Source organism: Rhodnius prolixus, unplaced genomic scaffold (assembly GCF_049639745.1).
Source record: "Rhodnius prolixus isolate KJV_2025 unplaced genomic scaffold, Rpr scaffold_4, whole genome shotgun sequence".
NCBI lineage: Eukaryota > Metazoa > Arthropoda > Insecta > Hemiptera > Reduviidae > Rhodnius > Rhodnius prolixus.
The window spans coordinates 50,315,393-50,342,836 of record NW_027411614.1 but is presented as its reverse complement, the minus strand read 5'-3'; the positions used below and the strand labels follow the sequence as shown (position 1 = coordinate 50,342,836).

Sequence of the window (27,444 nt, the reverse complement as noted above, 5' to 3'; positions counted from 1 at the left end):
TTACTTAGATATTTAGATTTTGAAGCAGTTTAGTATTATACTTGTTCACAAATGTTTTACCATTTATTTGTCTTACTCTCAGTGAAGGAAAAGTATTGCAATGGTTCAAAATCTTACTTACTGTGTAGTCGCCAGAAAAGCACGGTTTGTGCATCACTGGAACAGAAAACTTTTTTTACATTGTCCAGTTGGCAGCACTGGAGAAGACAACGTAGAGGGGGCTCCAGCGTGTGCCTGGGAGCTCGAGCCAGTTGCCCTTTTGGGCTTCTCAAGTGGTCGCCATGTAGGAAGTGTACGTCTTTGTTCTTTTCTGCTGTCCGCTTGCCATGATGGCGTTCTAAGCGTGGGTCGGCCTGACCTGTGTTGTGTGAATGTCACATTTTATACAGAATCAAGTTGCGCACATACCAAGTGTTAATGCCATGTCAATTAATTGTTAATGTTATGGCAATTAAGTTTGATAATCTAAGTAAGTCGAAACTTGTCAATTTATTTTAAGTAAGTCATTATTTCCTGGATCATGATCCTCCCAATCTGTCATGCAAGTTCAAAATAAAAGTTTATTGTGTCTGTTTAATTTGTCAAGGTATTCTGAGTGTCGGTGGCGTCCCCACCCTTCTCGTTCCTTTAGTTTTATTTCATAGACAAAGACTTTTTATTAATACTGTTGCACCTAAACCATGGAAATAGTTTGCAGGCGGAAGTGTTTGTTCTTTAAATGCATTATTGTTAGTTGTTGGACGTTTAAGGTTTTTTTTTTTTGGTGTTATCGCGGGAAAATCTGTTTCCGTTATGGTATGTTCTCGAACATATTTTTTAAAATCCAGCTCTGTCCCTTAGATTTTCTCTTCCTAGGAGCTTCTTACAGCTCCACTGTCCGCTGATAGACAGTGTTGTCTGTAACGAGAGAACACTGTCCGGAGGCCGGCAGTGCACTGAAAAAAGCTCCGAGCGTCAATAACCTCAAATCATTTTAAAATAACTTTTTTGGGACTTAGAAGACCTCAAAACATGGAATTCCGTGTTTTTACGAGGATGTGCAGGAGGTCTCAGAACATGAAAATACAAAAAGGAAGCTGTCCATTGACCAATCTTCCGGCTGCGATTAGGCCATCCTGCTTTAGTGAATTATTATTTCAGTTGTCCCGATTGTTTAATTTCTTTTACTTCTAATTAAGAGGTAATGAGATCGTGCAGATTTCGATTTTCAGTTTTTCCCGGAAATAGCCAGTTTTTTTTTTGACTCTGTGAATTGTAAAAAGTGGTTTGTTACAAACATTTCTGCTTATCTTGTGTATGTTGGAAAAAAATATGAATTACCCAGGTAAATTAGAAAGCTTTAACTGGTCATTATGTTTTGGTTTATAGCACACGCCTCACGACGTCATGACTGCAACTTGACGACCAAAACTCTTACCGGAAGTGTGTTTTTATGATTTCCCGGAATCAGCGCTTACTATTTTCTTTAAAAAAAAAAAAAAATTGTTTTGAGGCAGTGGGGGTAAGAGTAGGGGAAGACTGTTCAGCTGTATGGTCTGGATTCGCAAACCGCAAAATGTTAGTGAGGATGACGTAAAACTGGAGAAACTGGAGATTAGTGGAAAGAAAAAGTCGTGCGTTAAAATTACTTTAAGTAATTTGCTTCTAAAAACATTTTAAAAACGTTGATGTTTTTAAAAACATCGCAGCTACCATTTTTATGGCTTGTTAGGAAGGATGTATTGTAATTAGGGTTCTGGATTACTTTCAAGAAAAAAAAACAATACAATTTACGGGCATTATGGTAATAAGTCTGGAGAAATTATATCACTTAAGCGGGCAATGAAATATTGAAATGAAAAGATGTAATAAATTTCAATGAAGTGGATACTAAATGGGCAATTAACAAACTGAGCAACATTCTAAATGCAAATATATGGCGCTAGAAGTTTTATTTTACTGGCTAATATTTAACGTATTCTGTGGACAAATCTAAGTTCTTATTTCTGCTGAGAGGCTGACCCTATTTGGGGCAGGCTCAGGGATCAGACTGTCGGGAATCTTGGAGAACTTGCTCAAACTGGCCCCCTTTTTTTGGAATCATCTTCCTTGAAGGCTTAGGAAAATGACCACTGGCCAGGTGGCATATCCAGATTTTTCAAATTTTTGGGCGGTTAAAGTAGTGTGAAATTTTGCTTCATAAATCGCAAACCCTCTGGATATTAAAAAAAAAAAGTTGGTTGCGTTTGTTGAGAGGTTAAATAACATTGGTTGAGGTTATCATCACTTTTAGGCATCATTCCAATGCCTGACAAGTGTCTGTTTACGCTCCTAACCCACCTATATGTTTTCTATTGCTTCTTTAGTGATTGCTTCTACAGCTTCTCTTAAACGAAAATCATCAAACAGCTAGCCTCTCATCTTTACAAATTTGTCGAGCTCAAAACATTTTTGTTTTGTTTGTTTAAATAATGCTTTAATATCGCCCGTATTCATTCATTTCTTAATTTTATAAATAAACTCAATTCAGACATTCAAACTAATAATGATTACAAACTAAGGAGAGTATTTCGAATCTGAAGAAATTATATAGTTTTAGTGTGCTTTAGATGCAAAATAAAAAATGAAGTAAGCACCTAAAAGGGCCCAAATTATGCCTTTAAGTTACTAATGTACATCAACGAAATGTTTATGTAAACTGTTCGTTTTTACTAAATGAAATAAAATAGGCAAACTTTGCTTTTATGCTGTAAAATAATTTACATAAATATGTCGCTAGTTTGCTGGAAATCCGCAGGATATCGCTTGCAGCAGTGAGAGAAATGAAAAAAGTTGTAAACACAACCAACTTGGTTGCGTTTGTTGAGGTTACATTACATTGGTTAAGGTTATCATAACTTTTAGACACCATTCCAATGCCTGAGAAGTGCCAGTTTACTCTCCTTACCCGGCTGCATGTTTTAAGAGAAAAGCGTGGGAGAATTGTTATTAAATTCAGTCGTGACGAATAGTGTATTCTGCACTGCTCGCTCCTAGAGTGCGTTCTGCCCTTACAGATAATATTCAGCAGCTAGTAACTCAAAGAACTAGTACCTTATAGCGCATGTTTTGAATGCAACCTTTGCTTAACTTTAATCGAACTATGTGGCTGCCCTATTTTCAGATTGGTTTATACATACAAAATCCCAGCTCTTTGTTCTTTACCTTTCATCTAAGATACTATCAGAAATTAACACCCGTCTCATTTAATCTTGTTTTTACAAAGCTACTGGATTAATAAAAAAAAGTTTTCTTTATTTTTTTTAAAAACCTTGTAAAAGCTCTCACATGTTATTAGTTGGCGTAGAGCTTTCCTGAACAAAGTCAGCTTTGTAAGGTAACTTTCATAAAGTAATACTGTCTATATAGGTAAAAAGTTTAGCCTTGTATTAATCTTGTTAAAGGCATGTAGGGCAGTTGTTAGGGCTGGGCTGGGCTGGCTAAAGGGAGAGTCTGAGGCTGTGTAAAAAAGTTGGAACATTTCCTAGACTTGCGCTTTGCCTTTGTTCCAGGTAATAAAATTACATTATCGGGATTTATGGGGGATAATTGGCTTTGCGCGCACCTCTGTCCGTGTTACTTACCCTTAAAATTGTGAGTTAGATCTAATTTTTAAAAAATACCTTGTGTGAACACACCTACACCATACTCCCATTGTATTAGTATTAGTGAAATTATATATGCCAATCTTACAAATACAGAATTCTACTGGGCCTGTTAATTATCTACTTAACTGTTGGGTCCAGCGTTAATTACTGGTGGTTACACTTCGTACTACCCAGCTGCGCCACTGTCAAACTTGTAAAGCAATGCCTATATTTCCAGACGGGCTTCGCCTACAGCTACCATTCATGGGCGGAGGCGACTAGCAAACGTATTTCTCTGTGAATTTCTTTTAATAACCATTAAATAAAATGCAAGTTCTAGATCAGGAATCGAACTCAATACCACAATAAATCTTTGCAACATTTCTCACTACTTCTAACCATTAACTACCGCCTGCAATTCGGAAGTATGTTTCCATCTTACATCTATCGTCCCACCCTAAAACACATGTTCTAGACAGTGGTTTTCATGCCCAATTAAAAAAAATTACGGAGCCATTTTCGAAAGATATTTTTAAAAAAATTGAAAATCTATCAAGCTAGAAATTTTACTGGGCAACGGAACTGTATCTTGTCCTGAAATGGCGCTTTAGAGTAATGCCTTAAGTTTCAAATTTCTGAGAACCAATATGTCCCTTCACATTAGCAGGATTTCCAACGTTCATTGACCAATTTCGATTGGAACCTAAACTTGGTCGAAATCCTTCTAGCGAAAGTAGCACTTTACTGAATAATTTTTCATTAAATAATTAAATTAATTAGGGTTTATATATAAATAAGTATGTATAATAATAGAAAGAAAAAGTGCACCCTAGATTTTTGTTTTAAAATCATCCAACATTGCACTGAGAGTCATAAGTGCAGTACATATCAATTATAAACTTCCTTTACTGCATGACAAGATACTGACTGACAAGCTTTTAAAGATTCAGCCACTTGAAAGCAGTTTGACAGTAACATACATTTGTATATGTCGCAGTTAATATTGGAATATATTATTAGCTCTACATCCATAGTACCTCTATATATAAAATATAATTAATATCTCTTAGGAAAATACTATTCAGAAATTTTAGAAACCTGTAAAATCAACAAAAGTTAATAAAAAAAAATAAATTAATCTAATGGAAAAAAAAGTTTTCTTTAAGCTGGATTAAACATAACAGTCTGGTATAATAAGTGGCCAACACATCAGCCTGGATAGCTCAGTCGGTAGAGCATCAGACTTTTAATCTGAGGGTCCAGGGTTCGAGTCCCTGTTCGGGCGATTAATTTTTTTTTCTTTTTTTATTTATTTTTTATTTTATTTCATTGTTATAAATTTAGTTCTTAACGTAACTTTGTCAGTTTTTTTTTGTTTATTTTACTTTTATTATTTAAATAATATTAGATTAAGCTATAACATATACGATACTAGTTTTTTACTCGGTTTTTAGCAAATTATTAAATATTACTTTCTCTTAGAGGAATTTTAGCGCTAGTGCCATTTAAGAACTTAAATCCAGTTTCACGTAAAATAATAATTAATAATAATAATTAGAATTTCCCTGAAAACTATCCCCCCTCCCATTAAGTATTACTATTCATACCAGATATTTTACTTTCCCGTACTGAAAAAGAAAATATTGCAAACGTCTCAAATTTCATAATTCATTTTCCATCGCAAGTTACCATGAAAATGGAAAACAATTTTCTTCAGCACATGGTCTGTTTGTTGGTGGATCAATAAAAATAATCCCAAAACAAGAAAGTTTAAACTGGGATTCGTTTTTGTTGTCACTTCTGGCATCAGAAGATTTTGAATGAAAACTTTACAGGCGTTATTGCTGATCGAGTATTGCGCATCTTCTCGTCAATCGCTTGAACAGTATTATTCTTCTTTCAACTTCCCGTTGAAACTTTTCTTTTTTTTCTGGAAAAATAAATAATACATTTTTTAAATAATTTTCTGTAATTCCACCGCTGTAATATTCTACATCATTTACAACGTGGGCAGAACCTGAGAATGTGAAAGGTTAGGTAAAGTTAAGTAACCGGATGTGCGATTTTACAGAATAGAATTTCTAGTTTCTTCGTCTTCTACTTGCGGCACAGTGCTGACTGTTAGGCTGCATGAGTCAGACCTCATAGTTTGGGAGATATTTTGTAGTGCGCGCGCTATTTTCAAAATACTTTAAAAGTATTTGGACTTTGTGCGTCTTAAAGCGGATGTGACCTTGAAAATTGCTTTCGAACGTAAAACTTCCTCTTATCATTAGTGAAAGAAAATGTAGAAGTTAACGTAGTCGACGGAAATTATTGTAATGGTGGCAATTTTAACTTTAGCCGCAATTAAAAGTGGCCAATGATAAACCAGTTAAATCTGACGCAAGTTAATTTCATTGAGTCAGCTGGCTGTTGTAGAACTTTAAAAGGAAACAAACATCCACCCTCGGCTGGCTAAATATTTAAAAAGGTGTCTTTTAGCACTTCAAAGGGTTCCGTCCTTTGGTATACTGTAGCCCATTAGCCCGGCGAGTTTCGCTTTAATTTCTCTGTATCTTCGTTAATTCACCGTGAAAGTGGAAAAGTATAAAGAATCGAGTTTTTGGCTTCTTGATTTGCCACCGAATTTTAGCTCTGCAGAAGATTTTTTCCCATTTTGTTAAACCTAGATTCACCAGCTCCAGTGGTATCATGGAATTACTCCAAAATGACATACTTCTTGCACACCTCTCTAACCTCGTTTCCGGGCAGATTTTCAATTTCCCCGAAAATATATTTTATGCACAGACCAATTTCTAAAAACCACATGAGTTGCTGTGATTGTCAAATCAGGCGGCCGACTTCTATGAGGATGGGATTTATGTGATAGTTGAACGATAAGCGCCTTAATATTATTGGCAATTATTTCGGGAAGAAGATTAAAGTACCAGAGGCTTTCTTGTAAAAATAAAATTGTTCAAGAAAAGTGTACTTGTTTTTCTTTTAGATCAAAGCGGTACTTACTTAAAAGACATCGTATTTTATCTCGAAATGGGTTTATGTTATCCAGCAAATTTTTGATACTTTTAAAGGATGTAAAGTTTCATTGTATGGATAAACTGTATTTGGGATGTTTTTAAGTAATTGTAAAGATGGATGTTTGATGTATAGAGGCGGAAATAATCATCTGGCGAACATAGGAGAGAGTGACATACTTCCGTTGATGGAGGTGTTTTTGGATGGGGAGGACATTTCTGCGGCCACAATGCGCCCTCTTCGGCCCTTCACGCACACATATACCAGCTTGACAGTCAGCCGGACCTGAACACTCTACCTCTCCTGCCTCCCAAAATGCCATCTATCCGTGTCCATATCCTTTCTGTCATTCAGTCTGTGCCAGCATGCTCTGTTTTCCGTCAGCAACTAATTGTTGTCCATCTGGTGCAGACTGCTGAAGAGGAGCTGTTCTAGTGATGATGGTTGCTCTCGTAATGGACAAACTCTCCTATCCCCGCTGGGACCTCTCTCTTCCCCACGGCTCCAGTCTCCGCCGTGATGTAGACGTATGTCTGGCTACATAGTGACAACCTTCCTGTTATCTCTTTATCACTGTCCAACCAACATGATAGGCCGATTTTGTTCCCAGTGGTATCCAATTGTAATATTGTAATCGTCGTATTGAATTCCCGAAGTTGAGTTTTCGTCAGAAATATCCCTTTTTAAGTCTGGTTCCTAGTGGTTCCCTTGCAGCTATTTGAACCCTATCTAAAAACGAAAATCTAAGGAAACTCACATTTTCCATCCCGTGCGGATGATAATGTTGCCTGTAACCAGAGAACACTTCCGGTAGTGCACTAAAAAAAAGGTTCCGGAAGCCAATAACCTCAGATCCTTGACGATCCTTAAAATAAAATAATAACAATTCAGTTATGAGTTACATAACTTGCTCTTACTTCGATTCTCTAACGATATCCTTCACTGGACATAAGAAGCTCCTAAGAAACAATAAAAAAAACCTAAGATCCAGTACGCTAACCACTTAGCTAATCCCTTTCGTCTGAATTGCTTTTATCTTTAATATTTTATTCTTTAAGGATGTAAAGAAGTTCCTAAATGATTTAGAATCCATGACGTATTTGATTTATTGTTAATGAGTTCATGTTGTAAATGGTTTCAGATCCACCGGAAATCGAAGTGGAGAGGAGCTGGGTGCACACGGGCGAGGGATACGATGCCCAGCTGGTGTGCATAGTCCATGGGGAGCCGGCGCCAAATGTAAGTTATTGTTGTAAATAATTTTACTGCTTTACAATAAAACGAAATCCAAAAGTGAACTCTGAATCCCACTTATACTCCAGTCTTCTTCCAAATGTTACACTTCCTAACTGGACCTGATCTCCATCCACCCAACCACCGATGTTTCCTCTTGTAACTGGGTTGCTGTTGGTCACATTTGTAAAGATGTCTTCTTAAATCAGAATGCCGTGAAAGGGATTCCACCCAGTGGTCTGAGAGATGACCTCGGCATACACATTAGTCCTTAGCCCTAAGGTGTCACTGTATCCTTCAATTCCTTTAATGACAGCCTGGCACTTGAAGGAGATTATTACCTATTTATTCCAAAACTTCTTGTTGAGGTTGTACTGGATGCAACTTCCTTTTGCGGGGATTTTCTTTTACCTAAATCACTTTCTTTGTAGGGATATCGTTGTAACGTGTGACAACAATCGATCTTTCTGCCATTTACACATTGAGAATGAAGTCCATGTTTACTGAATGTCCGCGGCGATAACAAAAAGTCCTGTGAGGGAACCTCAAAATCGGCCTTCCAATGAAAACTCAGCTTCGTAAGTTTGATCGCAACACTTTCCTATTGGCCGAGTAAGAGGAATGTAATAAATAGATAAGTGTTGGAAGATGTGAGAGAAGTTGGGATTTGGAAGGAGAGAGTTCAAGTACTTGGGTGACTGTTGCCGCACGTCCGCCGGAGAGGTCGGTGAGTCTGTCTGTGTTTGGAGCCAAGCAGTGGCTCTGTGTGTGAGCCTCTGGGTATTAGGTAGTCACTGCTGCTAGTAGTGCCGTCCAATATTGGAAGTTTGTCCGACATAAAGCTTTTCATCCTAGCCGCCTTCCACCTTGCCCTGTGAGGGGGCGCACTTCTTAGGACGGAGCGCTGCCAAATGGCCGCCTCTCTCCCTCTCGGACCCAGCACTCCACTGACCCACTTGATACCTCTTCCCCGCTAAGAAGTAAGAAACTCCCAGGAAATTTCCATCCCATTCCCCCTCCAACTTACTGTTTCATTCACTCTGGATATAGAAGAAGGACTCATTTATTTATTCCCATATCTATTTTTGCCCAAACGTTATTATATACCTATATACATTTATAAATCTGAAAGTAAATGTATATATGACTGCCAAATATATTTTTTAACAAGATAGAGATGCACATATTTAAATAAAAAGATTAGAACCATAAATAACTGTTGGCACTGTGAGTAGAAAAGCACTTTTTACCACATGGTTGAAGGAATAGGGGCGCCAAATTCTCCTCTCGTAAATATTAATCACCACTTCGGTAATATTCATTTCAATATCGATGGAAGTCGACATCACAACTGTCTCCGAAAGTTTGCCTCTCTCGAACTGACGATCTGGATTCCCAACCAGGAGCAAAATGTTTTGAGGAGTTCGACTAAAGAGAGGATGTGAGACCGGTATGTGAAGGTTATAGTATCAGTGCCGGTTGTTTACCTGAGAGGACATCCGTCAGGTCGCCATATTGGATAATAGGATTGTCCGTTCACGGAAATAAAGCTCTCCTCATTCCAATCAACAATTATTGATTTTCTCCTGAGATCGCGACAAGTTCAAGCTAGTTCAGGGTCTGTTTCAATTTGTGGAAAAAAACATCCATATCTGCTCTCTTTTTCTCTTGTTCTAAAGGTCCCCACAATCAGCAAAGAGAGCCCTACCGCCAGAAATAGAATCGTGATGGACTGAAGACTTAAGAGACTTGACTTCCCCGGGCGGGTCCGATAAGTTGGCTACATTCAAGGAGGGTGATTGCGAAAATGCACCCAAATTGTGAGACTCGATTCCACAAAAATTAACCAAACAAAAATGTAGAAATGACTTTAAATAGTCAGCACGAACGCTTATTTTGGAGTAAGCTTTTAGGGAATACCTAGAAAAGATTAAGTAAAGAAACTACTGTTGGGGGCGAAGCCTTTAAGACTATAAAGTGTATAAAGGAAAGCGAAAAAGGATGATACCTTTCTTTTAACCGGTCTTCAGGAACAGCCACTTTCATTCAAGAATGTATTATTCATTCCATCTTTATAGGCAGGGAATGATGGAGTACTCTCCGGGAAGAACAGAGCGAAAGCATTGCCGAGCGTAAAGCAGGAAGGAAATAAGTTTGAAGAAAAGAGTGGAAAACGTAGTTCCAGGGTTGAAGGGAAGTTCCTTCTTTTTGAACAAACAGGGATCCGCCGGTGGAGGGCGGCGAAGTGAAGAAGACGAATGCATAAAACATCTGACCTTATGAGAGACTACGGATAGAAAAGTGCCTTGCCCTAGGGAATAGCAGCACGATCATGTATAAAGGTAGACAGACGTCCTTCCCCACTTTGTCTTGCCAAAGCGGAAGAAGAGACAACTCCGCGCAGTGGGTGGGAGAAGCCTTGTTCAAGTGTGTGATATCACGCGACAAACCATGGGTTCGCCCATCTTTTCTGTTTGTCTGTACATAAATGTCATGGGACTTTAGCTCTGTTTAGCCCGTAATTGGTCGTCTGGACTTCCCCACATTATCTTGATTGATCCCATCAGGCTCCCTCACTGCTCCCCACTTAGCTTCTTCTACCATAATCTATTTACTAATTCCAACCTGAGACTGAAATTTCAGCTGCTCTCCTCCACCTAGTTATAATATCACCAGACTAGTTTCTCATCCTTCAATAACCGAACCAATCGTAATGCCCAGAAGCTGCTGCAGTAGAGCGGAAGGAAAACGGAACTTCCTGTGATTATCGGCTCACACGACATTGCCCGTTAATGTTTTTCCCTCAGTAAATTGCCGCCACTTTGGTAATGGCACACTTTGTAAAGGGTGAGCTCTCAACTAGACCAGGGAACAGAATGTAGTTATTGCGCTACCATGAGAACAGTAATTGTAATGAAATTAGTTCTATTATTGTTATGGTTACAACATGATTGTTGTTATCGTATGTTGTTTTCGTTGATTGCTCTTTATTATCTCTATCATCTGCGATCTGTCAATTTTCATTTAATGAGTTTTTTGCCGGTGATTCGCGTTTTTAGCTCCCCGTAGTCTGCCAGAAAGTGTTTTATACCAAGTGGTATCTACGTGAATGGTCACAACGAAAGAATTGAATAAATTCACACATCAGCTTTGCTAGGCGCTATATTCAATCGCAACCCAATCTACATGCAATTAAAAAACAAAACGCGCTATCGTATTTATCGTTATCATAAAGCGATTGTTCTCATCCTGTGGGTGAAACTGGAGGCTAATACCTGGATCCCCGGTGGGAATTATAGCGTTACAAGTCGGTCATGTTCTTCTTCTAGTTCATCTTTAAGTGAATTTCTCTTTGGTAGATATTTGGTCTTTATAATGGCAATACATAGTTAGGCGAGTGTGTCAGTTAGCAGGTAGAGCTCTTACGAACTGGATCCTGCCTTGGACCACCAACTTAAAATCGAATTACTCACATTTGACCAATGGGAGCACGTCTTCAAACTCCGTTGTCCGTTGTGAACGCTCTGTTGATTGTTGAAAACTTTTTTAAGGTCTCGTCGCTCTCTTAACTGTGATCAATTTCAGCCTTTTCATTTTGGGTCAGTCATTGAGAAAGGCGAAAGAGAATCAAAGAACTAAATATCTTAAGAATGAAGAAGCTCAGGTAGTTTTCACTTTAAGTTTTATTCATTAAGATTTTCATTTTAATGTAAAATGGGACCCGACAGTTAGTAGTCAAAATCCCTCAACGATTTCCTGAACGGATTCTGGAATCCTGAACGGGTAGTACTGACATATCTACAACATTTATTGGAAACATATTCCAGGAGAATTCTGTCGGAAACTCTTCAGAGAAAGCGGAATGAGAATGCTTCCGTAGGAAGTGCGATTTCGGAGTTGGGAGGTCGGATCAGTCACGGAAGAATATTTTTTTTTTTTTTCTAAAAATCTTCCAATTTAAGGGAAATCGCTCCCGAGTTCGAATCTAGCTGGCGGCCCTTAGGAATTCTTTTCCGAGAAGCTCTTACCGCTGACTTTCCGGTCATGAACATGGTTTACTGTAACAAAGAGAAAGTGGAAACCTACAGTTACTAAAATAGCTAAAAATTCTTTATTGAATCATTATGTAAGAAAATTCTTTTTATGGCAGTGTGAGTGATGACGTTCACTCTAAGCAAGGTATCATTTCGGTGAAATGAACAGTTTTACAAACTGGACAATTATCTTAAGAGAAAGTAGTATGTGTCCATAAGGATCTTGTAAGGAATTCATTAAAACAATGAAGCGGGTCTCATCTCAGCCAGAAACAATTACGAGATGTTCATTTTTCGGGTACTCATTACAATTAACGGAATAATTAGATAGAATCGATGTGCTCATTGTTACGGCGCATTTATGGTGGCCATTCATCCGTCCAATGAGGGATTGTTTGATTGGAGTGTGAACTAAAGGAAGTGTTGATTGTGTTGGTAATTTGATTCGTAAATGATAGTCTGGGTGTGTGTGTATGGCACAGTTTGCTACAATTGTGTTGCAGTTCCCCTGCCGCTCTATCACTAACAGCAAAGCGTAAAGTTAGCTAAACTTGTCCACACAGCGCTGATCCTGGTGCCTGGAAGTTGGTGATCCTGAGGTGGTGGGACGAGACCTTCAAGCCGCCCATCTGTTCTCCTCGCTAACAAATCACTCTACGAGTTGACTCTCCCATCACTTGTACATGGGTGAATCTCTTAGTCTGATTCTACCCAGCTTCCCTCTCCCCTCTTCGTCTCAATTTGGAACCCAACATCCTATGAACGTGACTTCCAGTAATGTGGAAGATCCGGCGATGATAATTCGTATCTAAAGATGATTCTGTAAATAGAAAGACATTAACAAAACTCGTGGAAGGTCGATCATACTTCCTCTTTATCGTTTCCTCCCTATCGCCACCGTGTTGTTAGAACATAGAGAGAATCCTGTTTCCCAATATATTCAGCTAGAAGAGGTCTCTTCGAGACGAGTCATTCTCTAGCTACTAAGTGGTTAGCGTGCAATAGGGATCTACCAGAACAAACCGGTTTTTACCGAAAGTCTTCTAATTATGACCTAGTGTACGCGCCACAGAAACCCAAATTGTTTTTAATTATTTCTGTGTTTTTATCATCATTGGCGTGAAGTCTAGGCTCTCTACCTACACACGAATTAGAGGTCGCAATCTTTCAGCCGGAAGTAGAACTTCACTGAAGGGATTTCTCTAAATACGCCGGAATTTTCTCTAATTTTCATTTACTGCTTCATGATGTATGTTTACAACTTTTACTTGGAACATTATTCCAAAAATACAAGATTAAGGGAATTCCAGGCTGAGTTGCGTAACCTTAAGTGCCTAAAGGCGTTATGTACGGTTTTATCATTTAACAAAAACATTTAACAACCAGATATGCCACTTTAAATGAGTGAATTTTGCATTTTTGAGAGATCTTCTTGATAAACATTGAAAATCGCATGCGCATGCCCAACATCTTTGAGTTTTTTATGGATTTTTTTTTTCACAGCGGAGAGGGGGGTTTTCAAACTTCAATTCCAGCAACATTTTGGAATTTAGTTTTTTAAGAAAATGTACACGTGTACTACACGTGCCCTAAGTAATGTAGTAAGTCCTGTTTGTGTACATTAACCGGATGTCTGTGACGATCAATTTGAAATTCCGGCACGCTTGTTAGCATTTTCGCTAATAAAATATTATTCTTAATTAGAATGGTAATATAATATCTTGGCTGTTAAAATTCAGCAACATTAAAATTTTAGATTAGGTTTAGTCTAGCATATTAACAATAAGACTGTCTGCAACTGTTTTTAATTGCCTTCTTTATTATTAATTTGTTTAATAATAAAGATTATAACACCACTAGTAACAGGCCGCAGTCCTCAGAGGTCGAAAATATTTATCTGATCTATTTCCACACCAAGTTGACCTTTTCTACTCGTACAGCCTCTCTGCTAGGTGTAAATACGCCGGCACTATCATGTCTCATGTTCACCAGCAGTTGGGTTAGTACAATCCCCGGGGAGACCGTGTGGTATCCAGTGGGAAAGCCCTTCTCGGTCAACATTACAAGCTTATTGATGGGTGATTCATCTTTGGCACTTTCAGGAGCTAAAGCAGAGGATCTTAATTGAAATTTAGAGTTACCGTTTTATAAAAATAGCGAGGCTATTTCTGTCACAGTTTCGAGGTGTCTCCTTTATGAGGGGGACCAATCGATACACTACCAATCGATAAACACTCTTTCCTGTTAGCTGCTGCTGCTTAGTTTCGAGCTGACATAACAAAATCCGGTTGATTCACTCACATGACTGTTCTAAATTATCCTATTATTTTATTGGGGTTTTAGAGGAGCTGTGACGTACAAGATTCAAGGCAGTATAATATCACATCTTCAGCTTCAGCCAGCTCGTGAAGGATGTCATAAATGGCCATGAAGTCGAATAATTATATATTATTATCATTTTTTATCATTATCTTGTTTACATTTATCAGTTATTTTCTGTGACTCTAACTCCCAGCTTATCCCAGTTTACTGCTTCAGAATAGAAACGTTGTTTATCTCACTTTCCTTCTTCTTTTTATATAATGAATAAATATAGGAGCAATTTATTGAGCGATAAAGAAGGCTCTGTGTCTCTAAACAGGAGGTGCCTTCTGCTTACCTGGATAATATAAAGAGCACCAGCAATAAATTATACATGTGAGAGTGTGTGTATGTGTGTCTGTGTAAGTGTGTATAATAAATAAAGGGAGATATTTCGTTTCGCGGCCTGTAGAGTTACGGCATTCCCAGCTTCCTTATTGGCTGCAAGCCATTACAATTTTTTCCCCATTAGTACTTGGAGGACGAAAAAAAATAAGGGATATAATTTGGTGTGTGTACTCGTATGTGTGTGGGAAGTAGAGTCTAGCTACTTATGTGTTATAGGGTCTTAGCTGTGGAGGGTTTTAGAGGCTTGCTTTTCATTCGTCCCTTTTTTTCCTGGCAAGTGGAGAATAGGCCAATGGCAGAGAGGGGTTAGCAGTTATAAAACTTGCAGCTGATACCTTACAGTCGTAAACTATCTAATATGCTCCATAAACCGGTTTAAAAAGAGCCACCCCCCCCAAAAAAAAAACAGTGGCGAAGTAAGCCCTCAAACAGAAAAGAGGAAGTAAGTGTATTTTGGAGATGCTGTTTAAGGCACTATCCTAACGTTCGACCTCCGGAGTTAATGGCTTTTGGAGGTTCACTTCTTTACTGGAAATTAATAGCATTTATCTGTTGAAATTACTCTCCAACCAAAAGAAAAAGAAAAGGAATTGTGCTTAATGCTTTCTTTGCGTGCTTAAGAGAAGATTTGCAATAATTTCTCTTTCTGCTCATAACAGAATTCGGGTAATTAATTAATAAGTGGAAAAAAACAGGTATAACATCTACTTACGTTCAACTAAGTTCTTAGAATAACAAACGTTTTTGAGATAACATCAATACAGTCTAGAAATTCGCTAAAGAAGTGACAAGCTACTTACTGTAGACTGCTAGGCGCCCCGGTAGCCGAGCGGTTAGAGGCGAGACCTGCGAAGCTAATATGTATTGCTGGTTCGTGGGTTCGATTCCCGATCTTAGGCCTTGGATTTTATTTAATGGTTAATTAAAGAAATTTACAGTAAAGCATGTTTGCTAGTCGCCTCCGTCCACGACACATAATTGGTAGTTGGACGTTAAGCCCCGCCTGAACAAATAGGCAATTACTTTACTTTTTTCTTTTTACTTTTACTGTAGACTGCTGCTGTAGACTTAGAACGTCGACTCACCTGGGTTCATGTACAAGAACAGACATTACATTCTGACAAAAGGTAGACGATTAAGGCTGAAAACAAAATTAGAAACACCCATTATGGAGGCGGTGGGAGCTTTATAAAGAGGTGGATTTATTTGTTCAAAGCTGTGGTAAAAAGAGCTTCGGTAAAAGTGTAGTATAGATCTGAATTTTTATGAAAATCGATCGGTAGAAGCGTTACTGCTTAGATCTTTCTATTTCTAGCGATTTTAGCTAAAAATAGTGCCTAAGATTATTGTTAATTGCTCTCCACCCACTACATACACGCAAATCTCTATTTGAAACAACTGTCTAGAAGACTGGACTTAAGCGAAATTGATTCTTTGCAAGAGTGAAATTGAGCGTTTTTCTAAAATTTCATTCCAGTAAATCTATCAAACGTACAATATTTATGTTCGAAATATATTACAGAACTCCGAGTTGGTACAAAATCAATCGATCGGATGTGCGAGCTTTTTCCAGCTTTTTTTTTTTTAGACAGCCAGCAAATCCATATGAGCTTGGATATGACGTATTTCAGGCCCACCTAGGAGGTGATTTGTAGGAGATTAGTGACGTCACACTTTTTCCAACCGTATATTATTCTTTTCTCATAATCCTTTGTTAGCAAAAAAAAAAAAATATTGAAATTGGGCAAATTTTCAATTTTGAATTGTCACCGGAAGAACCGGTTTGAAGATGCCCTGAGAACAAATAATTGTTTCCTGCAAATTCTTCAAGCGTCTGTCTAATTTACGGATTCACTGAGAATTGATTGTGTTGCTAGAATCCCAATTTTGTAGTAATGATGTAATGAACTAAATTTTTTATACCATCCGGAAATGGTAAAGCAGGCTGTAATTTTAGTTCGTAACTTTGGTTGCTGGAAAGCTTTTAATTGGTGGTTCCGGTTAGTTAGCGCTTTAGACTTGCTTTTGTGCATTGTACGCATTACATTTTTTACTTTGTTAAAAGATAATTCAATATGTTGCAAGAATTCAGTGTTTAAAGATTATTTAAGAAGGTGAAACTGCGGTTGTTTCACAAAATTTCCTTCAACTGGTACGAACGTCGTGTAAGTTACTGTTTTGATTTTTAGTTGTCATTTCTGGAAAAGTCCCAATCGTTTAGGATGACTTAATATCAAAAAGAAAAACCTGTCATCTTTTTTCGCAGTAGTTTTGGGAAATTTCTAATTTTCCTTTTTTGATTTCTATTGATTGTTCAAAAGAAGTGAGGGATTCATGTTGGTAACATTGTAAGAGGTTATATTTACAAGGCAACTATTCTACCCCAATAACATCAATGGGTGCATATTTGGTTACGCTCTTGCTCTAACCTTGCTAGTTAGCTCTCCCTCCCCATCTTTCTTGGGGGGGGGGATTAATATTTAAACAAGACTCTGACTGAGGTAGGGGAACGAGGAAGACTCGTATCTTCCACTCAACAGGACTATGTGCTTGATGTGGATATTCTCAGTTGGTAGGGGAATGATAGATACTCCATCAGACGATGATGTCTAAGAGCAATAACAGGGGACACGCTTTACTACCGAGGCCTTCTATGTAGGAGATGTGGATGACGAGCATTGGAGCAAAAACTTACCCCCTCCCCACTTTGCTCGCCAGAGTTATTCCTCAGCATGGACTGCCTAAGAGGGTAACAAACAGTTCATGGAGATAGTTTTCTCTCACGCTCTTTCTGCATCTCGTGCTTCAGAGAAAATTTTCTGAGATGAAGAGAAAGATGTTTACTACAAAATGAGGCACAAATATGTGTGAGAATGCATATTTCAATTGCGGATAAATTCGCAAGCACATCCTTGTATCGTAGCAGTAGAAAATCGCTAACAGCTTTTACCATTGTGAGAGATAGTTTGCCACTTTGGTTTGAAATTTTTCTTGGAGAATATAGATTTAAGTGGGAGTCAAGGGGGAGCTGTGACGTCACGCTTTCTTCACCCCCTATCACTTCATCTCACAAATAAATATAACCTGTCAAATCATATATCTTTTCTTAAAGAATTCACGAGTTTTAAAAGAAATTAGTTACATAAATTTTAGGAAGAGAAAAGTTTCTTTGTTCCGCCAAATGATTACTTCCTCCTTCCAGTTACTACATTCGTGCAGATTTCCGGTGTAAAGCTTGTTGGGACTTACAAGCTGCAATGCATTTTCTCGCGAACTTCAACATTGAAGCCCACATAGCTGAAAGAACACTTAATAGACTGTCCGTAGTCATAATGCATCTTAACATGCAGATATTTTTGATGGACCGATTTTATTTTTGCTTTTATGCTGTGTTTATGTTACTGAAAAGTAAGTCCGTGGCCCCTTACTGTTAAAGAGTACAACAAAAAGTTGACAACCCATTTAATAGACCTACAACTTAGAATAAGTGCATAACTGAGTGTACTGGAGTAATTACCTGGACGTTGCATACAAATCTAATTTTTCTATTTCAAAGCTGCTCTTGTTTTCACTATTATCCTAAACAGTAGCTGTGGCAATGAGAGGGCCTTTAAGATACATTAAGTTCTGTAAATACGATGCACGTTTTATAGAGGCAGCACTAGCTGAAGTAAACTAAATGTGAACTGGTTACACGAGTTGCTAAACATACTTATGCAAGTGATGTAGTTAAATGAAATTCAGATCAAACAAATAAAGACATTCTACAATACAAACCAGGTCTATCTGCCCAGCCTGGACTTCTCCAGTTCGCTTCCTTCATTATTATCCTTTATTTCAGCATACAATTGGCAAAGGCATTTTCCCACCAACTAGTCTGGTTGAGGTTTAACAATTATCCTTTGCAGAAAACTCCCGCTCCCTAGTGATTAGAGATTTAGTTTTGCCTTAAGCATTCTACGGCCAGCTTTGTCTAATTTCCTACCCTGAATCAGCGTTTTGTAATATTCACCGGATATAATATGGTATTAAACTTTTGTATTGTTTGATTGCAATGGTTGCAACTTCCTTCTCTTCAATGCCTTTGAGGCCGCCCTGTCTGATCTTCAGATTTAACTGAAAGTCAATTATAGTTATTCCACTTTAAAAAATCTTCATTATTTAATTTTTTAACAACCTCTTACACCTCAGGATTAGAGAAATATTGCGATGGTTACGAATCAAAGATTAGTTAATACGTATAAAAGTTCCCATAATTCCTTTAGTAAAGTAAAAAGTAATCGCCTATTTTTTCAGGCGGGGCTTAACGTCCAACTACCAATTAGGTGTCGTGGACGGAGGCGACTAGCAAACATACTTTACTATAAATTTTTTTTTTACCATTAAATAAAATCCAAGGCCTAAAGACCGGGAATCGAACCCAGTACCACAATACATATTAGCTTGGCAGGTCTCGCCTCTAATCGCTCGGCTACCGTGGCGCCCTTTTTTGCTTATTTCCTAATTAGGAAAATTATTTCCTAATTTTCTTCTCAGCTAGAAAAGTTAAATTTTAATTACACCTTAGTTGACTAAAGCTCTTGAGCTTATTGGTTAGAGAATTGAATAAAGCAATATGTTTAGCTCATATGTTTCACTGAATCGGTAAGTTCGACAGGTTGTATAATTAGTCAGAATCAATTAGTGGTTTGAACGCTACAGATTTCCAAAGAAATTCTTAGTCGTTGGGTTGTTGAAAAGGGTATTAATCGATGTATTGATCGATTTTATGTATGGTGTATGTACATAATTATAATTAGCGCGTGCCCCCCCCCCACCGCATGGTGTGGTTGGTGAGAAAGGTGAATGAGGTCATTTGGCGAACTTCTTTGGGCAGCCATTAATGACAGTGATATTTTTTAACATAATATAAATTTGAAATTAACCATATTTTGGTCCTACACAGAGGCCACCCCACCAAAAAAAAAATATTTCCATTCGTAATCTCTTATTATTAATAACCGCCCATAGTATCGCAGAACCTACTGATTGCCTAGGATATATCTGCTCAAATCGATTAGTATCTACTCATTGAATAATCGATTTTTATCTACTCTGAACATATCTTGTGTCTGCTTTGTACAAACCGCGGACACTTTTCCAACTAAAGCACCATTGTTTCTCTTCCTCCAGCTGGATTAACACTTTCGGATTGAAGAAATGGTCCTCAACGATAACGTTACCATTCGTCAACCCTTCTTTTAGATTGGTGCAATAGCCTTCTTGATTTTTATTGACTTTCCCAATAATAAAACATGATGACTGAGTACAAGTCAAAATTATTTGGCGACATCAATTCATTAACTTCCGATTTCTTGAATAAGTCTCAGAAGTCGCCAAATGGCCTAGCCATCTCAATCTTCCCCTCTTAATGAAACCTACCAAATCCTGCTCCTGGTACAGCTTTCTTATTTCTTCGTTTTTCCTGATTCTGTACCTTTCCCCTTCTTTCACGGGGCCAAAAATTTTCCTCAGAATCTTCTTCTCCCAGGAATTAATCAATTTTCCATCCTCCTTGGTCAACACCCACGTTTCACTGGCATACGTAACCACTGGCCTCAATATGCTTTAATAGACGGTTAGTTTTGCCTCCCTTGATAGTTCTCGAAAACTTAAGACTTTCTGTAGTGCCCAGAAACACCTATTGCCTGCCGTTAACCTGCCTTTTATTTCTACACTCACTTCATTTTTATCGGTTAAAACGGCCCCTAAATATTTGAAAGATGCAACCCTCTCAAAATTGTACGGTGCGCATATAGGCGACTCATCACTACCAAGGTTTCTTCGAGAACACACCATAAACTTTGTCTTCGTCTGATTTATTTTTAAGCCCAGTTCCTTCGAAGCCGCTTCAAATTCTTGAAAAGAACCCGCCAGAGCTGCTCTGGTTCTTCCAGTCAAGACGACATCGTCCGCGTATGCCATATGTTGGCTTAACCGATTATAGATTGTGCCATTGGGGCTTGTCCGTATGGCTCTTACAGCCTTTTCTAACGCTAAATTAAACAGCAATGGGGAGAGGGGATCCCCCTGCCGCAAGCCTTTACTTAAGAGAAAAAGTTCCGAGGTCCTACCTTGCACCTTCACACATCCTTTTGTGCCGGATAATGTCATTCCGGTGAGCCGGATCAATTTCGCTGGGATGCCAAACTGCTTCATACACAACAGCAGCTCCTTCCTTTCTAAACTATCATCCTTAACAAAAACTTACAGTTTTAAAAGTTAAGTATAAGGGTTGATTAAACGCCAAAAGGTACACAAATCAGCAGTTCCCAACATTTTATTAATACTTCATTGATATAATTTAAGTAATTTTACTGCATTAACTTTTCCTTCACATTTTTTAGAATTTATTAGATGTCACAGACCCTTATGCTGGCCATTTTCGTCTACAAAATATTTACTCAAGTAGCACACCATTTAACTTAGATTGACTGTAATATCTATTTATCTATAATAATCAAACTATTAATCACAGGTGAAAAAGAAAACGTTATAAAAAATATAAAAAAAATAAGAGGCTAAAAAATTCATAAACTTTTTTTACATCAATGATTTTATGCATTTATTTTTATTTTTAAATAAAAATCATTGGTTTAAGTTCATTCTTCGATTAAAGTAATTGTTATTTTATGTTGTAGTCAAACGTTTGTAATAATAAGTAATAAATAATCTGGCTTTATCGCAAATAATATAGTTTTCTTCAATTACATTCTCAATCTAGGTGTTCTTCCCACAATGTTATATATATGTAATATAAAATAAAGAAAATAAAGATATGCATATTTTTAGGACAGCTAATTATTCCAGTATTTTACCATAAGTAAAATTAGGGGGACTAAATTAAATTACAATTGAGAAATGAGTAAATATTGTTGAATAATCTACTTGTTATTAAATGTATGTTATTTGTGCTCACGAATATTTCGGTAAGACGAATTTAAGACTGAAATATTGTTTTGAATCCTCCGTGATTGAAATTTAAAAAGTGGCCGACTCTAACTTTGTTTTTTTCTACTTTAACATGCATGTATATGTGACTACTCAGAATAATTCATCACTCATTTTATCATAATTATAATAAAAAAATATTATGAATGAACTGGCCAGCATAAGGGTCTGTGACATCTAATAAATTCTAAAAAATGTGAAGGAAAAGTTAATGCAGTAAAATTACTTAAATTATATCAATGAAGTATTAATAAAATGTTGGGAACTGCTGATTTGTGTACCTTTTGGCGTTTAATCAACCCTTATACTTAACTTTTAAAACTGTAAGTTTTTGTTAAGGAGATTTTTGTACCTTTTGGATAGATTTTCCTTTTTGTCTATTTGCAAAGTTACGTCTGCTTTACAGATTTTTTAAAATTTGGAATAAGCTATTCTATCATTATAACCTGATAAGGTGTTAAATCGGAACCGTAACTACCACTGGAGAGATCTTTTTAAAGAATGATTATAGTTGCGGTCCCCAAACCATCCTCAATAACCATTTTTTTGAGAAAGCGTTTTGAATAAAATAGGAAGGTATTTGTACGTAAATAGCAAAATTAAACTGCGATTTCAGTACTTCCTTTTAAGAGGAGCAAGAAAAATAAACTGCGATTACAGTACTTCTCCCTAAAAGGCAAAGATTTTGAATCGAACGACAATTCATTGATGTAAATCGGTTCACTCATTGATAATTTTAACGATTGCAGTACTTCCTCTTAGTAGGTGTAAGAGCATGATGGCACTTCACAGCCACGTAGAGGAGCTTTAACCACTTATTTGAGCTAAATTTTATCAAAATCGGACTAAGCTTTGTAGAAATATTGGTAATAATAGTTTTAGAAAGGGCCTTATTTGGGTGGGGCGAACTCCCCTCCTTATGAGGCATAGCGTCGAGACTTTTAAAGTACAAATCAGTACAAAATTTCGATTCGAATGACACTTCATTCATGAAAATCGGTTCACGTGTCGATAATTTGAAACGATTGCTATACTTCCCCTTAACAAGTGTAAGAGCAGATCGTCGCTTTATTGTTAGGTAGGGGAGCCCTAACCCTATCATCCTACCAAATTTTATCAAAATCGGGCCAAGATTTACAGAGTAATTAGTAATAATAATTTTGGAGGGGGCCTTACATAAAGGGGGCTAACTCCTCTCCCATTCGATGTGCAGGGCCGAGACCCCCAAAAGGCACATCTACATAAAATTCCGAATCGAATGACACCTCATTCATGAAAATCGGTTCACGCGTTTAGGCGCTACGTTGTTTACAAAAAAGGTAACAAGAACAAGAACAACAACAACAACAACAACAACAACAACAACAAGAAGAACAAGAACAAGAACATTTTTTGAAAAAGCCGTTTTTGCTCATTTTCGGCAACTTTTTTCTCGAAACCTATTAGATCTGGGTGGTTGCAAAAAAATTACAGTTATAAAGGAGGATTTGCCCTATATTATAAAGAAAATTTGGGAATTTTATCTTTTATAGAAAAATAGAAAAAAATTGTCAAAGTTGGGTGTTTTTCAACGTTACACTTTTTCGTGCAGTTTTTGATGGTCAACCCTTATACAACTGTCCTACCGGACAGTTTTAATAAGCCTGTTGAAAGTCGATAAAAAGATGATGGAGAGTAACATCATACTCATATGTTTTTCCCATCATCATTCTCATGGCAGATATATGGTCAGTCGTAGACCTACCTGGTCTAAACCCGCTCTGGTACTCCCCAATTATTTTCTCCGCCCACTTATTCAGCCTATTCTTTAAAAGGGTAGAAAATACTTTATACGCCGTGTTTAAAAGAGAGATTCCGCGATAACTGTGGCACTCCAACTTATCACCTTTCTTATAAATAGGGCAAATGATGGAGGTGTTCCAGCCCTCCGGCATCTTCTCACCCATCCATATGTCCCAAACGAGGCTATGCAATTCCTTTATTAATTCCTCTCCAGCATACTTGAGTAATTCAGATGGTATTCCATCTTCTCCAGCCGCTTTGTTATTTTTGAGTGCACTAATAACCTCCATTACTTCTTCCAGTTCCGGCGGTTCCTCTTCATCAATGACCTCATCTTCTATGACGAACTGCCTGGCGGGGACTACTTGGCCTTCACCAACACCTGACGGGTTGAGCAAACCTTTGAAATAACTTGACCATCTTCCCAAAATACTCTCCCTATCACCAATCAACTCTCCGTTCTCATCACGGCAAAAATTTAGCTGTGAACTAAAGCCTGATTTAATTTCCTTTAATCCTTTAAAAAAAAAAAACTTCCTGCTGCTGTGTCCTCTAAAATCTTCCTGCAATTCTTGCAGTTTTCCCCTTTCTGCAGCCCTTTTCTTTTCTCTGCATATCCTTTTAACTATTGCTCTTTTTTCTTTAAATTGCTCTTTGGCACTTCTAGTCATTCTCTGCAGCATAATTTTCCTAGCTTCATTTCTTTCATGTACGGTTCTTGCACATTCCTCATCATACCAGTCATTTCTAATAGCCTTTTTCGATCTACCAATGATCTCCTCTGCCGCAGTAGTGACCGCTGCCTTTATCCTATTCCACTTTCCTTGCAAGCTGTCTTTCATTCCGTCATTTCTTTCCAAAAGCTGTGTCACCTTCGCCGCATATGCTTTTTGTTTTTCTTCACTGTTCAGCACTTCTCTCCTATATGACACTATCTTAACTCCTCTCTTATCTCTTTGTCTGACTGCTATTTTTTGTTTATATTCTACTTTCACCATAAAATGATCACTTCCAATATCTGCGCCTCTGCAACTTCGAACGACCTCTATATCAGAAACATGCCTTGACTCCATCAACACATGATCTATTTGATTTCTTGTTAGACCGTCCGGAGAAACCCAAGTTTCCTTGTGAATCTCTCTGTGCTGGAAACACGTGCTAACTATACACATTCCTTTGTCGGAAGCAAAATCTATTAATCTGTGACCATTATTGCGTAATGGAAGATTCCCGAATTCCCAGGAAGATAATGAATGGACACCCAGGGGGGGCGAGAAAAAGAGGAAGGCCGAGGATTAGGTGGCTGGATGATGTAGAGGAAGATGTTCGGAGTTTGGGAGTGAGAACATGGAGGAGAGTTGCCTTAGTAAGAGAGGAGTGGGGAAAGGTGTTAGAGGAGGCCAAGGTCCTTCGAGGACCGTAGAGCCAGAGGAAAAGAAAGAAAGAAAGTCTCAGAAGTCGCAAACATTGGCTCTAGACCTATGAAAGCTTGAGCTGATCCTAATTTTCGTTTTTGAACAATATTTTCAAGGTTCATTAAAGCATATTAAGAAGTATAAAAGTCCGTAATAATTTTGCTAGTTTTATTAGAACGTATTCGATTTAAATAATTTTATCGAGCTTTAATATTTTTTAGATCCTTTTCTTTTATAGAGTATTCATTCAGCGGAAAAAGTACTCGCCATTTTGATTAGATTCAGAGGCATCAAACTGTTAGTGTCCAGGATGATTTTAATGGATTAAAACTACTACTAATTGAGTAATTAAAAAAAAACAATGGCGACCCAATAAAAATTCAAAACTTTTTGTAAAGAAATGCAAACACTAGTTCGCAAAACGAAATCAGATATAAAATTTAAGACTTCTGCCATTAAAAGGGAAAATTTTGAATTATAATGCGGTAATAGATATTTCATTCTTGAATTTCAATTTTCATAACAGATTCGTTAATTACCATAACCATCTCAAGTTATCCTCTCTAGTTTATGTAACACTTTAATGAGGATCTGGAGTGTTTGTGGAATAGGGGGAGCCAGTGTTACGAGTAGGGGTGTGTGATTTTGTGAAAAGCAAAAGCAGGAGGAGGCAATGGAAAAAGACAGACATACTTAGAATGGGTGGGGAGGATTGAACACCCTGGATAGTGTGGGTTGACGTATGAGCAGAGGAAAGGACCAGAAGATAAATCTGTGTGAAAGGGAACCCGGAATAGCAGTGTTCACTAAGGGATTCAGTAGAGGGAGAGATGCTTGTCCCCCGATTAGCTGGAGTATGCAAATGACACGTCGAGAGCGGAAGTTTGGTGCCAGAGGCGGTCCAAGTAACTCTAGCCTCGTGAAGGCTGGGGAAGAAATATGCCCTGAGGACACAATCCAATGGGCTACCTAACCCTGACTCTCCTCCAGATAGCGCACTCCGGCCAGACTTGCTACGACAACTCTCCGCCCTTGTCCTATAACACTTTTCGCTTCAATGTCCCCTTTTACATATAAATGTAAGCCCCAACCCCAACCCCACCCGTAAAGAAAAAAGATACGAGTAAAATAAATTTCAGCTTGACATTATTTATTTATTTATATTGAACTGTCTTTATTTAAAAATAAAATAATAAAGTACTCTTTTACAAGAATTAATACTCACCCGGAGAGTATAGCTTGTCTCTGCGGAACGTCGTCCTGGAACTCGCCACTTCCTTTTTGATTTATATCTTCGCATGCCATATTCTCCTTGACATCTTCAAAAAGAAAGAGAATCGTGAAAGAGAACAATTTTTGAAGTTGAGTTTTCATTGGGAAAACAGATTTTTAGTTTCCAAGTATAAATGAAATCGGATACGAAATAATTTACATTCCAAACTTGGGGCGGGTGTTGGTCTAGTGGTAAAGAGCGTGGCTTCGTATGTGAGAGATCACCGGATCGAATCCCGCGTATTGTCTAATTTTTATTTGTTAAAAAAAATTGTTTACAGTAAAGTATGAGCTTCCGCCCCCACATCCAAGACACCTACTTGGTAGTTGGACGTTAAGACCTGCCTGAAAAAATAGGCGATTATTTTACTTTACTTTACATTCCAAACTCTCGCTGTCGAAAGTCAACAAATTCCTTTAAATTCCCATTTTTAAAACATATTTAATTCTTATTAACATAATCTGAATTGATGACGAAGTTAAGACTATCTTCAAAATTTCCCTGAACAACCAAGTTCTAAAATCTTTATTATAATATTGATGAGCATTATTAATTAATGTTGTCATTAAATATTAATTATGTTCAGCATTAAATATTTATTAGTTGGAAGATTAAAATATTCCCGAATTGGAAGATTTTCGATTATCTTATAAGTCTTAAGAATTTTTGTGTATTTCTCTAGACCTCTAGAGATTAGCCTAGAGATTGGACAATACAGATGTCAGGACTATCACTTTAATGCAGAATTTTCTACTGAGAAAAACGATTTTAATGGTATATCTAGGAAGCTGTGATCTTACGCTTTCTAAACAGCGTCATTTTATTATTTAGGAACAGGGCTAATATTGTAGTTCAGTATTATTATAAATTCTAGGAGAATAGAAATCTTTAAAGTGGTATTATTTTAAAGTAGACTGTCTTCTTAAAATTTATGATTCGTAAGACCGGACATTACAGCTGTGAAGCTGGAGCAGCATTTAAAACTCTCCTCCATCAAATGTTCCTGTAAAATTGTTGCTAATAAAAGTTATAGATTTGGATTAGTTTGCAATATCTATTTTAAAGAAAATGGTTGGAGCCATGTTGTAGCAAAACTGGAGAAAAAAGTGCTCCCATCCGATTGCTTGAGTTTCTTCAAAACCTGATGGTCGGGTTCTGCGTTGGCACCAATTTATTTATTCATTGGTACATGGGACAGTCCCGAAGGCTTCCCCAAGCCAAAAGGGCTTGCTGGACCTTCCCCTTGAAAGCCGCCCCTCTTTACGTGATCCTTCACTTTTTAGAGATGTTCTAGTCTGGCCACAGTCTAAGTGTTCTCATGCCACAAGGATTTACAATTCCGGCGCATAGGAAGGCCAATTTGTTTTCTAGAGGCTCCAGGAATC

At 37.6% G+C, this 27,444-nt stretch overlaps 1 protein-coding gene and 1 non-coding gene across 5 annotated transcripts in view; both read left to right on the top strand.

Annotated features, from left to right (window-relative positions):
• Positions 1-27,444, top strand: part of klg (klingon) — a 587,603-nt gene that overhangs the window by 542,502 nt on the left and 17,657 nt on the right. For all 4 annotated transcript variants that reach the window (XM_074132568.1, XM_074132565.1, XM_074132566.1 and 1 more), the window contains one exon: positions 7,765-7,862. In XM_074132568.1, coding sequence (XP_073988669.1) covers positions 7,765-7,862 — 98 coding nt within the window. The remainder of the gene's footprint in view (positions 1-7,764; positions 7,863-27,444) is intronic.
• Positions 4,818-4,890, top strand: TRNAK-UUU (transfer RNA lysine (anticodon UUU)). Its single transcript has one exon. It is a non-coding gene; the product is annotated as a tRNA-Lys (tRNA).